General features: G+C 34.4%; 1 protein-coding gene across 6 annotated transcripts in view; it reads right to left on the bottom strand.

The window, feature by feature from the left end:
- LOC104316230 (zinc finger and BTB domain-containing protein 24) overlaps nucleotides 1-15,680 on the bottom strand; it is an 82,249-nt gene that overhangs the window by 44,467 nt on the left and 22,102 nt on the right. For 5 of the 6 annotated variants that reach the window (XR_011328486.1, XM_069805100.1, XM_069805098.1 and 2 more), the window contains exons 11-18: nucleotides 15,242-15,381; nucleotides 14,977-15,157; nucleotides 14,384-14,528; nucleotides 11,901-12,034; nucleotides 11,079-11,235; nucleotides 6,997-7,108; nucleotides 6,496-6,566; nucleotides 677-778 (exon numbers count right to left, since the gene is read on the bottom strand). Coding sequence is in view for 5 of the 6 variants with exons in the window: in XM_069805100.1 (XP_069661201.1) it covers nucleotides 677-778; nucleotides 6,496-6,566; nucleotides 6,997-7,108; nucleotides 11,079-11,235; nucleotides 11,901-12,034; nucleotides 14,384-14,528; nucleotides 14,977-15,157; nucleotides 15,242-15,381 (1,042 nt within the window). In the remaining variant the exon portion in view is untranslated. The remainder of the gene's footprint in view (nucleotides 1-676; nucleotides 779-6,495; nucleotides 6,567-6,996; nucleotides 7,109-11,078; nucleotides 11,236-11,900; nucleotides 12,035-14,383; nucleotides 14,529-14,976; nucleotides 15,158-15,241; nucleotides 15,382-15,680) is intronic. The other variant, XM_069805099.1, reaches the window with a different exon arrangement.

Genomic DNA, 15,680 nt, shown 5'->3' with positions numbered 1-15,680 from the left:
GAAAACATGACTCCGTGTGAAATCTAGCAACCTATTAGTAGGACAATGGATGACTAAGGAAAATACAGAACATATTTTGATCATTCACATCCAAAGTTAAAATTAATCCATTCCCATTTTTCCCAAGATCCCTTGCCACAGGGAATGGTCTAGTAATTTCTGATTAACATGGGTATAACGTTAATTTTAAAAATGGTCTGTAGAACCAGGGTTTGTTAAAATCACATGTAGGTGTTTGTGAATACTGCAATTTGATTATTTCCTGGGGTTTTCTTCCCCATTTTTTCCTGGTATTTTCTTCTTTCTACTTTTTCTTTTTTGGGGGGTCACAATCCATGAGAGTGACTTTCTAAAGTTTTTTTCCCTCTGATTTCCCTCCCTTATTATGCTCATGGATTTCTGAATACAAGAGGTTATCTCAACCTGGAATTTCAGCAATGCTCACCTTATTTGATATTTCCATAGATCTCTGTACACATTTATTAATTTGGTATTTAGGCAGTAGAGGCATTAGTGGGAGACTATTCCATTATAAACTTCTTTAAAAGAAAAAAGTTAAGGTAAGGAATGATATTTACAGCCAATTTTCAAATATAGTAAAAGCTTGCAGAAAAGAAAGGCATACAATTCTTTATACTAGCCAAGTAAGAGAGATTATATGTGCTACAAGGCCAACCTGTAGGTTTAGATTCTTCCTTATAACCTGCAGAGTCAGTGGACTGTTTCTGGGGCATTTGTTCAGTTTCTGGTGGGAGCTGCTCATCATTGTCTTCAAATTCTGTTGGCACAAATGAAATCATTAGTAACTTTAGCCAAGCCATTGAGGGGTGATGAAGGCACTATAGAAATAAAGATATTTTTGGATCATACTGCAAAACTTTTTATTTGATCACCTGCAAAAAAAGGAGTTAATTACTCTAATGATCAGGTATTACACACTGACCAAAACATTTTAAGATCAACTACCTGATCTATGGGGAAAGGCAGACCATCTGTCAGATGCCACATGACTGTCAATAAAGTGGAGAAGTACTTTATTTAATTCAGTGCTTTTATGTAAGAATATTTTTCATTATAATCTATGTGTTCTGTGCTCAAACTATGCTCAAAAACAAGACCTTGCAAAAGAGTGCACTTTGTGTTCTACAGAACAGCTCCTATTGGGCAGAAGTGCTTCTGACCTGAAGAAGGGCTTGTGCACCTGAGGATTGGTGTAATTTTTCCAACTGTATCCGTTGGTCAATAAAGAATATAACTTTTTCTTATAAGCCTTTTTTTGCTTATGCCCTTAGACCACTGTTAGAGTAATAAAACACCACTAGTACGTCTCAAGTTATGATTACCCAAACCTCAAATCATATTAAACAAGAATGTATTTTAAAATCTGAAATTACAGCATTTGTTTTCAGGTACATCTCTTTTTTGGCAAAGAAACCACAAACATCATGAAAAACAGGTTGGAAGCATTGAATTTCTGATTTATGAAGAATCAGGAAACTTTATCTCGTAAACAAGCATCTTCTTATATGGTTAGCAGACAAAAACCCACAAACTTTAGCATGTGTCAAATTGAGAAAATTCTTCACTTATTCTAATTCTTCATTTCCTTTTGATATATATAGGAATGCAGTCAAGCAAAATCAGTTTTGATACTCTGTAATAAATAAATCAAGAGTCCATAATATACACAGAGAGGAAAAAGACATGCAGAAAAATATGTGCAAAATGGAAGACACTTTGTTAAGGCTGTCAACATGCAAATTCTCACATGCATACATAACTTAATCACAGACAGTCCTAGAGACTTCAATGGAAATCGCTGTGGCATAGAAGCTAATCATGTCTAAATTTTTACAGTGTGTCTAAACACTTAAGAGATTTCATTTACAAGACTGGTGCCGGATAGGGTCAAGGAAGACAGATGGATAGACATTAAACAAAGTAAATTAAGAAGATGTCCTTTTTCTTGTAGATATTCAGAAAGTGACAAGAGCTTTCAGAGATGCTGATAGCTCTAATCATAGCTTTTGTTCTTTTTTTCTGAGAGGAATGCATAGCTGTACTAAACCAATACCCCTTAGCCTTTATTTCTCTGAATGAGAGACAAAAGAATTTAAGAACTGAATTTACTTGGGATCTAACTGAGAAAGTTGTTCATAACCTTTCTGTTTCAAATTTTGAAATTTCTCTGCCTAAAATGCTGTGATTACAGGTGTTAAAATGTAATTATCATATCTGGCTTAGGAAGGAGGGCAGAAAATGGCTTTGAAGATCACGCAACTTTGCTCAAAGACTGAACAAACTGTGAAGTTAATATGCTTGCTTTGAAGCTTGTGGTACAAGTAATTTGCTATCCCTTGACTGCAGAATAATAAACTGTCCTTGTTCAAACTCTCTCACTGAAAAGCCTCCAGTTAGAGGTAGAAAAAAAAACAAATCGGGATGCAAGCCAGCCAAGAAAAACAAAGTTTTTATTGGTTATATTTATCTCCAAATATATTTAGAGGCTGTAGGACCAAGCACACACCAACTGCCTGCTAAATGTTATAATTACAGTTGATTCCAAAAAGCATTTCTCTTCAAAGACTAACGAGGAAATATCCTAACATGCACAGGTTTAATTATTATTATATTTATTTTTTGTTGCTGTTTAAAATATCTTACTGAGTTTAACATGATGATAAAAGTAAAAAAGCAAGAACATAAAATAAAAGCTGAAGAGATGGATTCAACCCTCCACCATCTGTAATATGAGGAAGGGAGTGTTGGTATCAATATTAAAGAGTTCATAACAAATATCGATATTGACAGCTGTGAAGGATAGTCACAGGAGGCAATGGCTGGAATTATCAGCTCCAGCTACCCATTTATTTCTTGCAAGAGCTTCTGCCCAAATAGCAAGAGTAGCAGAAGAGACATCAGTGAAGATAGGGTTGTACTAACACACCACCCTGAGCTACTGAGGCACAGACATACATATGCTCCAGTTGAGTTTGCTGTAAGAAGGGGGTAATCTGTGGCAGAAAAGCAGGGCTGACAAATAAAGTACAGAAAATAAAAGTCTTAAACCATGACAACTGTTTGCTTTGGTGGATAAGACTAATTGCATGGGATATTTTATTGCTGAAACGTGACACGCCAAGTTTTACTTCAGGAAGATTGGAATGAACTCACAGATCTACCTGAAGCTGCATAACTCTTCTACAATGCCTGAAATATATTCTCATGAATTCATATAGCTGTCTCCTAGTATAAATAAATCCATACTCATGCAAAACTGCTGCAAAAATGCTTAAATACAGTAAGAAATTCCTCAAAATAATTTAAGCTTAGAATAATTGTGTCAAGGGACATGAAAAAAGATGTGGGGCTATAATTTTCAGCTAGACACTACAAGCAAGAGTTACCACATAAATTGTTTTGTGTACCTTCAACAGACATTTTCGGCATTGAACCTAGCTTCCTAACCCACTTAAATACATTTGTTAAATTGACCCAAATTCTCCTTCTCCATTTACTTTCACTCTCATTAAGACATGTGTAAGTACCTTGCTCATTACTGGAACCATTTTTTCCTTTGAAACACAAAAAAATACAACAAATTTGAATATGTTCAGTCCTGAAGCAATCCCAGTTACTTCAATGTCCCACTAAGGTTACAAAAATTGCAATTATTGAAATGCACATTTATTTATATAGAATAGAATAGAATAGACGATTTCAGTTGGAAGGGACCTACAACGATCATCTAGTCCAACTGCCTGACCACTTCAGGGCTGACCAAAAAGTTAAAGCATGTTATTAAGGGCATTATCCAAATGCCTCTTAAACACTGACAGACATTGGGCATCGACCGCCTGTCTAGGAAGCCTGTTCCAGTGTTTGACCACCCTCTTGGAAAAGAAATGCTTCCTAATGTCCAGTCTAAACCTCCCCTGGTGCAGCTTTGAACCATTCCCATGTGATATGATATATGAGACATCAAAAGAGCACAATTAGGGCTCTAGAGTATTTTTCTAAGCTTTCATTTTTATACCGTAACTTCTATATTAAAAAAACCCAAACTGTGAACACATCATTCATTTACATTTTTGTAAAGACATGTCACATGGGAGAAAAGCTGCAGTCAATGTGCTGATAGCACTACATGTGAAATAAAACAGATGTCAGGCTAAGAGCAGCATGACTGAAGTGTTTTGGTGAGTCAGTATTTGATTATTGAAATCAAACGTAGGCGTAGGAAAACATGATTTTCTCTGAACAAGGACTTATCACGTGTTACGAGCACAAGTGTGTGTATGACATTATTACTTCTATCATTAATAATTGTTGTTTTGATGTACTCAGATCAAAATGAGTTAGATATTCAAAACTAAGATGAACTTTGTTGTTTGAGACAGAGGTAATAGAGTATCTGTTTAGAACCCTTTCTATTTAATACTTCAGAAGTCATTCACTTTGGAGAAGAGCTATGTGTTTTATTAGAAACCATAAAGAGTTATAATGTAGAATTTTTTTAAAGTTTATATGTCATTTAAAGAACCCTAAAAAGCTAGAGTATTTTTTTCAGAGAGTAGGTGAAAAGTTACCTAATTAAAAATTAAAAGCATGTTATCATATTCAGTCTATCTTATACAACCTTTACGACTTAGGCCTTGTTACATATATGTAAAATAAACGCCAGACTGGATAATGAAAGAAAGTGTATGTGAGACACATTGACAATAGAGAACTTAAGCTTGGCCATAATATTTTTCTACAGAAACCAGTATGTTATGTTTGAAAGGAAGACAGTAATGGCAGTCCACAGCTGAGAGAAAAAAAAAATAAAGTGGGAATTCATGCGCTTCAATTTTTATTTTCAGCTCCAGGCATTAGGTGATAATTTAGGCTATGATGGAGAAACCTTGAGATCCCACAGCAGGGGAAGAAAATACTCTAAAGTCCCCAACCTAGTTCTTAATGTAGAGACAGATACTCGTGCATGTTACTTCATCTTGACAGCAGATCCAAATCAGACAGCAACATTCTTCTAAGAAAGTAGGCAGTGATTAAAGAAGGCAAAAAGGAAAGTACAACCCTGCAACTTTTTTGACTGTTGAGGTTCAAAAACATTGAAACTAACTGGAATTAATTCTAAACCTCGACCCAACTAACAAAATTGTGTGAGTTGCAAAAATCCAGCCTATTTGTGACAGCTGGCCTGCCCCCAAAATCTCACTCCTCACAGATTATTCACTCCTGCCCAGGACAGTTATATTTTAATTGCTGGAAACAAAGTATAGCACAATTCTGGTATAAAAGTAGGATCTTTACAGGGAATAAAGAGTGGCTAAACAAAAAATAATATGTGGTTTTGTCAATACAGAAAGAAGCAACATAAGAAAATCTTTACTCAAAATGTTTTATTGTTATTAGAGGGGAAACCTCATGTAATACACATAATTCCATTATTTTTTATGTTGTTAGGTTATGTTATTAAAGGCTAATCTCCATAAGCAGAAAGAAGAGGAGGAACAATGACAGGTGGGGGAACCGCAATAACCTAATCAGAACAAACATAACCTTGACTTGGCTCCCCTCAGGGTCATTAAAAAAGGATGATGAAGGCATTGTCTGGGTGTGAGATCTATTGAGATGAGTCAACCAGAGAGGCTCTCCCTGGCTGAGGGGGGATTTCTGCCTACAGGGTATGAGATTCATTAGGGGATGCCAGGAAAAGCAGTTTGGGATTGTGACAAATTTATAATATTATAAGGCATTTCTGAGAAGGACCAAAGGCAAGGAGAAGGAGGGATCAAAGTGGATTGAGGAGGAACTAGCATGGATAAAAGAGTAAGAAGAGGATGAAAGGGGAAATGGGAATACATGCTCAGACTCATTACTGCATGGTCCTGGGGACATGGAGCTGCCACAGCCTCACATCTGCTGGGCGACTTGGATTCAGTAATTCATAATGTATGTTGCTACCAGATTCAGCAATTCTTAATGCATGTTAAGAGAGCCACTCCTGAAATAATTTCCATTCCCCTTTAATTGCTTCAGGTTGAGCTTCTTGAAGGAAGAACAGAAAATCAGACAGTTTCGCGATTTTCTTATTAGCTGTTGGCTAAAGTTCTAACATTGTTTTCTAACTTGTGAGGGGATACAGATTTTTTGATAAGTAGGAAGTTTCAATACAGTTAATAGCCCACTTAGAAAAGTTACTAGAGGAGATCGAGAGTCCTGTCCTTCAGATTTATTGAAAACAGTAACTGTGCTGGCTGATTTAATACATGTCTTTATTCTGTAACATCCATAAAGAATGACACATAGAAATGAGTGCCTGAATCAGTGGAGGAACCAAAGATAGTAATATAAAGTCATTTTTCTAGATGCTGAATGTAAAAATAAATAAATAAAATAAAATAAAAACTGTAAAATCTGCATAAAAACCAAATTGCTAAACGATTTGAAACACATAATTAGATAAAACAGAAGTCAAATGATACACACTTTCACCTTTCTCCTCAGCAGCCTCTAGAGATTGGTCTTCCTCTGATGTCAGTATTTCTTGCATTTCTTTTCTGTAAGTAAAAGATTATTCATCTTAAGACTTATATAAATGCTACTGGAGAAAGTTGCAGATATATTAAACGTAAAGGAAAAATGTGGAAATGTACTATTGGAAATTGAAATATAATTTGAGTTGTATGAAATAAAAATCATATATATTTTATCATCTAAAATGTTATTGTCTCTTTGAATCAAAAAGCTAGACTAATGAAAAGCTAATGAAAAGGCATTTAGCAAGAGAATCTTCTGCCACCATATTTACTGATCTAAATGAGATAGTCCTCAAAGTTAACACATATTGGCTTACTTCCTACACATCACAACTAGTCTTAGTGTACTGTTTTAGTACATTTGTGTTGATAAATGCACCGATACCTTTAAAAGAAAGGCTAGAATTTTCTTGTGCTCATTTTATATGTTCAGACATTTGGAATATTTTACCTTGCTTCTTCATCTTCTTTCTTTTCTAAGGCTTCATCTGTTAGTCTTTTCAAAATCTTTGAATTAATTTCATCCCTATTTGCTAAGTATGTCCTGCGTAGTACACAGGCTCCTGCAGTACAAGTACACAACAGTAATGAGTTTTATGCATCTGTATAAAATCAAAGTTGAGTTAGGAAAATTATTTAATAAATGATAGACAACTTTCTTACTTCTTTTTAAAGCCATATATACCACTGAAATGTTATTATACTGTTGCTTTCTAAGGTTTTAGAGCTTTGCTTTCAATTTCAAGCACCTAATAAACTGAGTCTGGGATATGGGAAGGTTATGATGAAGACTATAAGGGGAGACAGCACTGAAAGTATTTATCTTACATTTCCGTATATCCTGCATTACTCTGGCATTTATATTGTTTGTATGTGTACAAGGAAAACTAGGAAGAAACAAATGAAAAAGATTCAAATAAAAATATAAAGAATGTACATACCTATACTACTACAGCTGGTTGACAGAAATGAAGAATATGCTCTTCCTACTAGGAACGTTACTGACTTATTTACTTTGGCAAATAGATTTATGGTTATATGGCTGTGTAGCTGAAATCCATTTCCATTAGTGGAGTTATGCCAGTTTAGACTAGTTCAGGGAATAGCTTACAAAGTAATGAGTCAGAATGCTGTGAAAATGTAAACTCCACAACTACATTATTATTTAAGCAACAAAAATTAGTGGAAATCAAATAAAGAGTTAACACAATTGCCCAAGTGAAAAAGAAAAAAAAAAAGAATAGCTAAATTCAAGGAAACATATCCATAAGCAAAAAGCTACACTTTTAGCCAAAACCTATAGCAGACGTTACCATCTAGTGTCTTTCACCTCACTTTACTCATACTTGTTCCTCCCATATCTCACATGATCACTATCATCAACTAACATAAAATGTATTTTTATCTAAATTTGAACTGTGAGAAACATGTTACTTAACTGTTAGGAACATTGGTGTTGATCTGAAGCAGATGATAATTTTGTGTGGATGGTTTGTATTTTAAACCAATACTTTCTATTAAATTTATTTTTTAAAAAGGGAGGTTGAGTGAAGGGAATTTTTTAAAAATGTAGTTTGTAAACTCATCTTTACATAATTCTGTCTCAGTATTCTGCAAAAAAGTTGTGAGAGTTTTCAGTGGCTTTGCCTGGTGGCCCAGGCATGCACTTTCCCACGTTTGTGTTTTCTCACAGTATTATGAGAAGCAGCAATGCCAAGGAGCATTAATTTACTTCATTATTCAGAGTCCAAATGACATTGAATTAAAGTGAAGCAGCTTTAATTACAGGATTATCATATGCAGAGCATCCAGAAGAATCACAATTACTATACTATAACTAACCATTCTTTCTTCCTTGGGTACCAGCACATGTGTTTCTCACTCAAAGGATTCAATATTGTTTCATCTGATGAAGGATTTCAGTATTACTTGATCAAATTGAGCAAGTGACCTATAAGCCTTTAGAATAATGGATATTAAATTAGCAAAGTTCTAAGTGGCTGAGCTGAGAATAGCTGCTACTGGTATTAACCAGAAATAAGCTAGCTTGCTAATGGAGCAGGTTCATAAGTAGCTCAGCTGATTCTGGTTGAAAGAACAATGTTCTTCCAATGTCCTGTTTTAATGCAACTGGAAGTCTGTTAAGAAAATCTCTATGCTACTATTATATTTCACTTCGATTTGTTATGATAGGCTACAAATAGTATGACTTGTATTCAATTTGCACATGACTTGTTTCAAGCCAAGACAGTAAAAATATATGCTTTATCATTTAAAGTATGTTAATTCATTTCCTCCTACCACTGAATGAAACTGAAGAAAAATAAGTTGTCATTGATTCATATGAAAGCCTGATACAGCTCCAAGGATAAAATTAGGGTATAGACTCATTATCATCTCAAATACATTAAAAATGGGAATCATGTATTTATCTTCCAAGCCTGAAATCTACTTATACATAGGGCCAAATGGGTTGTAATTAAGAAAGCAGTCTTTTTTGCTATGTGATATAAGGACTATAACAGTGTTAGTTCAAACAGAGGCACCATCAGGGTTGTAAGCACAAAATTTAAGTTTCATGAAGGACCTCTCTAAGTTCTAGGAAAGACTTACGCTTATGCTTTAAAGAATCTGCCATCTATCAGACTAGAGAAACAGAAGGTGACTGTGTGGAAGAGATGGCTACCAAGAGTATAAAATAGATTGTTCAGATTAGAACAAGTAATTGAGAGCTAGGTTTTGAGAGCTAGTGGGAATGGCAGAAAGGTGTACATTGCAGGAAGGAAGCACATAATTTGAAAGCCCTAGAGAGGTCTTAATTTGAAAGCCTCTGTTATGGACTCCCAAGTTCTTCCTTTCCCAAAAGAAAAAAATTGGGCAGTTACTATTGACCAGTTTTCAACATGGTTCCCATGAAGAATTATCTATTCCCAAAGTGTCTGATCTAGAATAAAGCCTTTCAGGGACAATGAGACAACCTTTTCTTTTATCCAATTAATTCACTAATTTGTTAAATTCTGAGAAGTGAAGAAAAAGTTAATGTAATTCTGAAAGCATCTCTCCCACCTCAGTCCTATCCCTGCAGAAAAGGCTAGAGCTTGACTCTTGCTGTTATTTAGTACACTGGATTAACAGTACATTACTGTGTGCCAACTACATGAATAAGGTGCTTTTTCTGGTTGTAAGAAAGGACAATGCAGTGTGTCCCAGAAATCAGGTTCATGAACATTTCAATATGCTTGAAATGTCTGGGAAGCAAAGATGAGGCATGGAAATTCAATTTGTCCTTAAGTTCTTTCTGTAAGTATCTGAGATGAGGTCTTCTTGAGTCATAGGAACAGTAAATACAATTTTCCAACAAACACTGGATCTAGAACTTTCTCACAGAAATGTTCAGTCTGTATTTAGTCTGTATACAGGCTCCAGGCACACTGGAAGACTTTTAGTTAAGATGTTTAAGGTGTTACAAAATTTTACGAAGCTATGTGACTAAATAGTTCAGGTACCATAGCTGAGTTGTGAGGATCATTAGCTGATCAGAGGACATGCTTCTGAAAAGCTTTTTTTTTTTTTTTTTAATATCTGTTCCGAGTAAACTGTGTAACCTTGATTTGCTCAGGTTGATTTTTATATTCAGGGATAACGGTTTGAAAAGCTCTCTGGATTGAATCTAATATCGGGCAGTTATTGAGCTTTCTTGAACTAAGTGTGAATAGACCTATCATTCTTTTCTTGAAGGGAAGTTTCTACTACTGAAAGGCCTTTTATTAAAGGACTGAGTTGAACAGGTAATGACCAAACATTGCCACAGGGCAATGAAACTTGTGGTGTGGTATGAATCAAGCAGGCATAATCCATTAAGACATGATTTGGCAGGCAAAACTTTTAACAGTGTATGAATCTGTTCAGTATTTCATGCCAGGTACCAACCTTCCTTCCTGCTTGAAACAATATAGCAAAAATCCCTTCCTCTGAATTCATGGGTAGTAAGCTATTGTATCAGTCCGTATAAGAAGTTGCTCAACTTTTTTTGACCCCAGGATGGAGAACAGGATACACCTGCATATAGGTATTTCTCCCCTCCTTTTCTCTCAAGCAGAGAAAGTTCACATCTATAACCTGATTTTGCAAGTGGGGAAACCAGTGCACAGGCAGGGAAATTTGACCGAGAGTAACATTGCAATCTGGTGGCCAGCCAGACATGGAATACAAAAGTCTGAAACTGCAAGAGTCCAGTGGTATTTACTGCTGATTGTAAATAGGAGGAAATTGTAAATAGGATTATAAATAGGAGGAATTTCCTTTACTGTTTTTGTAAAGCATTCCTGTTTTCAATTCTGTGTAATTCCCTTATTCAAAATTGTAAGAAATTTGGGGTACCCTTGTTGATTCACTGGATTCTTCCTTCTCTAGACCCCTGAAAATTTATAAATGGGACATAACTACTAGTTTTTCTTATAAGTGTGCTTTATATACAGATATCAACACAGAAAAAAAGAAAATATTAAGTGTCATTAGTGTGCATTTACTAACCATCTTTTTCTGTATTCTTCAGACAGACAACAGTGTCAGGTAGGAGTCCTTTTTCTGACAAAGCTGACCAGTGATCTTCTGACAGAGGGTAGTTATCCACTACCCATCCTCCTTTTTCTGGAGCACCAGGAAACCTGTCTTTGTTCTTCTTCATAAGCTGTTATAAAATGTCAGGTTCAGTAACATAAAAAGACTAAGATAGTCTGTGAACCGTTAAAAAAGATTGCACAATAAAAATTCTTTTCTAAATCTTATGATTTTTCCCTATTGTCATTTCAGGTCAATAAAAAGTAAGACATTTGTAACTTTATATGTCTGAATGAAATAAAAACATTTTAAATAAAAGGAGATTAATGTGCCAGTGATTTTTAAGGTTGCTTATAAAGAATTTAGATTCCAGTTTCAAACAATTTAACACAAATTTAAAACAATTTGAGATTCTTGGATAAACCTTATATACAATTTTTTCAAACACTTTTATCTGGTGTTGAGCTCTTTAATAGTCACTAAGAGTATAAGAATAGGGCAAGCATACAGTGATACTTCCCTCAGATAATTCTCCCAGCCTTTAACAATTTGTAGCCCAGGTACTTTGCAAGACAGAAATAATTTGTATATATACATATAGTCGTCGTCAATAGATTTGTCTTTCATGATCTTGCTCAGTCTCTCCTCAATCCTATGTAAGCTTTCAGACTATGTGATATAAACTAAACTGATCTTTCAAATGGAAAAATTAAGAACATATATTGATAATGTATAAACTGTTACAGGTTGCTCTTAGAAAAAAAGTGCTTTGCTATATAGTACTGGTAGTTTTACCTCTGCAATAGCTCTCTCCAATACTTCAGCATATATTTCTGGTGACAGTGTAACTTCAGAGACTGATGCACTTTTTATGGCTTCTTCTACCATTGCTTGAATTTCTGGGTGGTCAGCAGTTATCTCTGATATTCCTAAAAATATAGGTTGTTTTAAAGCACTTCACAAAATTCTGAAATACTTATTTTCTTTGGCTAGGAATGACTGCTAGGCAATTAAATCCAGCCACTTCATAATTACAGTGCAGCAGTCATTTTAAGCAATATTACACAATCATACTGAGAAAGAATCAAATACCTGTTCTTCTGAATGCAGTTCTAGAGGGTATTTCATAAAGATAAGTTTTAAGATCTTGGCTTGCTCTCTCATTACAAAAAACCCCCTTTTAACTGTACAGTATTTTCTACCACTAAGTGAAATATTGTTTCAATATGAATGGAAAGATGTTTGTATACTAGAACAATCAGGCACCTGCAGCAGCTGAGATTTGATTTCTCTATGATTCCTAAATCAAAAGGTTGACCAGATTAATTTAAAAATCAATTCAAATCATAGATCAAGACAGTATATTGTCAAGAATCAAGAAGCCTGCATTCCCTATGATGCAAAAACCGTTCATATTGGATCCATATTTTGTTACTAATTGCTGACACAATGGACTGTAATTGTTTAAAAAAATTTTTAAGGAACACTCAGAGTTAGGTCACAGTTTACATACTAAGTTGATAAAAATTGGTGAAGAACTGTTTTAAGCAACTGCAGTATCTACTATGTGAAGAGTATAATTTGGAAAAAATGTCGTATTTACTTTCTGTAATTATGCCAAGAGTTTTCACTGATTGTGTTGATACTTTTTACATGCATAAATTTACCCGTTATCAGGTTATTTTTGCCAAGTTACAAGCTCCCTGGGAAAACGACAATATCTTACTGTTTCCATTCTGCAGAAAAACTCAACCCAACCCAATCCCAAACCCAAACAGACTTTACAGTTATCATAGCTAAAGATATTATATTCTCCTCCTCCAGTTCAAGAAATAGATCTTTCTTTAGTGCTCTCTTCAATGTCTTTTGCTGGTATAGAATGTCATAAATTAAAGGAAGAATATAATTGAAGGAACAAATGTTTTTCTTTAACAAGACAATGAAAATTGTAAAACTACCTCATAGCCTCACTGTCTATCCCTGAACTGGATTTGGGAGCACTCAGGACAGTCAGGGGACCATTTAACTAATTAAATTGATATATGTCTTTTGCATAATTTTTAGTGATTCTCTCAAAAGGCAGAATTTACTAGGTAAATAAATAAAATAATTTCATCAGGAATAGGATATACTTTCTGGGACAGTTACCTCTAGATCTAGATTCAAGCTTCCAAAAATATTTAATTTCCCCTTCTGAAGCCTTCTTACTTTCTATGACAATTTACATCCTTCAGCTGTTTGTAGTGCTGTTTTGCAATAAAAGTGTTTGAGCTCTCCAAGTTTATTAATTAAGATTAAGTTCTCATTAATCCTAATGTGATTTCACAAACCTGTCCTCAAAAGTATTTACATAGCCAGGAATTTGGAACATGACACTGTTTAATGGTTTTAATTTTGGTGTCATAGTTCACCATTATTCTTACTGCAACGCCAATGGTTTTTGTATCACTGTCAGCTTCTATGTTTTGCAGCACCAGAGGAATAGACTGCCTTCCTGTCAGATATGTATCTACCCATGAGTAAGTCAAATATGGTGATTCCTTGCTTAGTTGAATAAGGCAAAATGGCCTGATTGTCCATTTGAAACATAACTAGAGCTAACTGGAAAAGGCCATTCCAATTCAATGGAAAAATTTCATTTCAAAAGAAATAATTTTGAAAAAACCCCACTAAATTTCCTGCAAAAAGAAAATCCAAATTTTGTTTAAAAGATATTAAAAGAACATGTTATTTTCACCTTTTCAAAATATTTTCTGAATTCATCAAGCTGCAAAAACCTGGGCAGCTTAAGAAGCCTAAATGTGTCCAGAGCTGGAGAGTCTTGTGAATGTGCCATCTGAGACAGCATAACTTGGAAGGCTGCTCCAAAGTGGAAAATCTGTACATTGTGGGTTCACATCAGCCTAGCTGACAAGCTGCTTTCTTGAACAAAATTTCAATTTTGCAGAGATTTAACTTGTCAGAAAGTCATTCAAAGTTTCCAACCAGTATCAGTCAGAATGAATTTCTTTTTTCAAAAAGAGCTCAGAAAACTCTTTCTTACATATTCATGGTCTCAACTTCAGGGGATTTATATATAATATCAAAAATACTGAATTCTCAAAAATACTGAATACTCAGCTATTCCTTTCACTGCATGTTGTTTTAGTTCATATTTAATGCACAAAAACCGTAACAACTTCTGTAATATTTTGTAAGTCAAAGTGACAGCAATTGCTTCAGTTAAATAACCTAAAGCAAATTAGATAGCTTCAAAGACGATGGAACACCTTATTCACCTGATTCTCTTGACTGTTTTTCTAATTCCAACCTATTTTTCACTGCTGTTATAGCTTTTTCTACTGTATCCCTTCGCATTTGCTCAATTCTTTCTTCTCTTGATTCTTCCATATGGGGTTGAATTAGTTTGGCCATATCAAGAACCTAGTGAAATGATTTGAAAAAATAAAAATATCACAGAAGAGAAATATAGCATCTGATCCAACTTCTATACAATGAAATGAATTTGGAAAAGCTCTGCAAATTTCAGAAAAATTTACATATCATTCAACTCCAGGGTTTTTTTTTTGTGGAAAAAATGATTTCTAATTTTCATTTACATTTAATTATCTTAATACAAAAGTTATTCACAATATTGTTATGCTAAGACAAATAACTGACATATAAATATTTATCTTACATAGAGGGTAAATAAAAAGTATTTTTGAAATTTAGCTACTTTTATATAAATGAATTTCACTAAATTACTGTTTCCTGTGTAATCCATATGTTTGCAATGTGTATGTTAAACACACAACACAATAAGAATGTGCTTAACTGATTCCCAAGCCTCAGCTGATACCCTTGTTACACAAGACATTTATAAACCTACCTTTCCTTTATATTTGTGTGCAATTAGGTTACAAATAGTTGTTCTTCCAGAGAATGGAGGACCAAATACTAGTACTTTACAAGGAGGAAGTGGCATTGGTGGTAACAGGTAAGGCCGTGGATTCAACATAAATGTTTTCAATGCCTCTGGGGATGACAGTACGTACATTTTACCTAGAAAACTTAAAGCAGAAGAGAAGCTAACAGTTATAGACAGTTATATTACAAAATAGAAATAAAAATTAAAAGTGTTGAATTCTGCTAACCTGACAGCCAAGTCTGGGTTTCCCATTACAATATCACCTTCCTTTAGAGCCACAGGACATGCTTGCCCCCACCTGCTTCTACGCCATCGATATCTGTGTGCTATTAGTTTGTAAGATGACAGAACCCGGAAAAGTTCATCCTGTTTATTAAAACAGCAATAACAGCATATGTAATTTTTGCCTGAAGCTACATACATCTTGTTCTCAGCCTGTTTTGAAATATTTTGTTGGAAAATAAGCAAACCTAAAAAGAAAACCACATCACGCTTTTTAAAACATTTTTTAAAAAATACATATTTCAGAAGTGTAGGACAATTTTAAGGAGAAACCATTTAGTTTTTAAATTTTATTTAATAAAAATAGTACTTAAAATAGTTCCTGTAGGCTTCAGTTATTATTTATCAGAAGTTTAAAATGATAAAGAGGTACAAGTCAGCCA

This window comes from Haliaeetus albicilla, chromosome 17, assembly GCF_947461875.1.
Source record: "Haliaeetus albicilla chromosome 17, bHalAlb1.1, whole genome shotgun sequence".
NCBI lineage: Eukaryota > Metazoa > Chordata > Aves > Accipitriformes > Accipitridae > Haliaeetus > Haliaeetus albicilla.
Note: the sequence above shows the minus strand (reverse complement) of the source record. Positions and strands in the feature narration are given on the sequence as shown.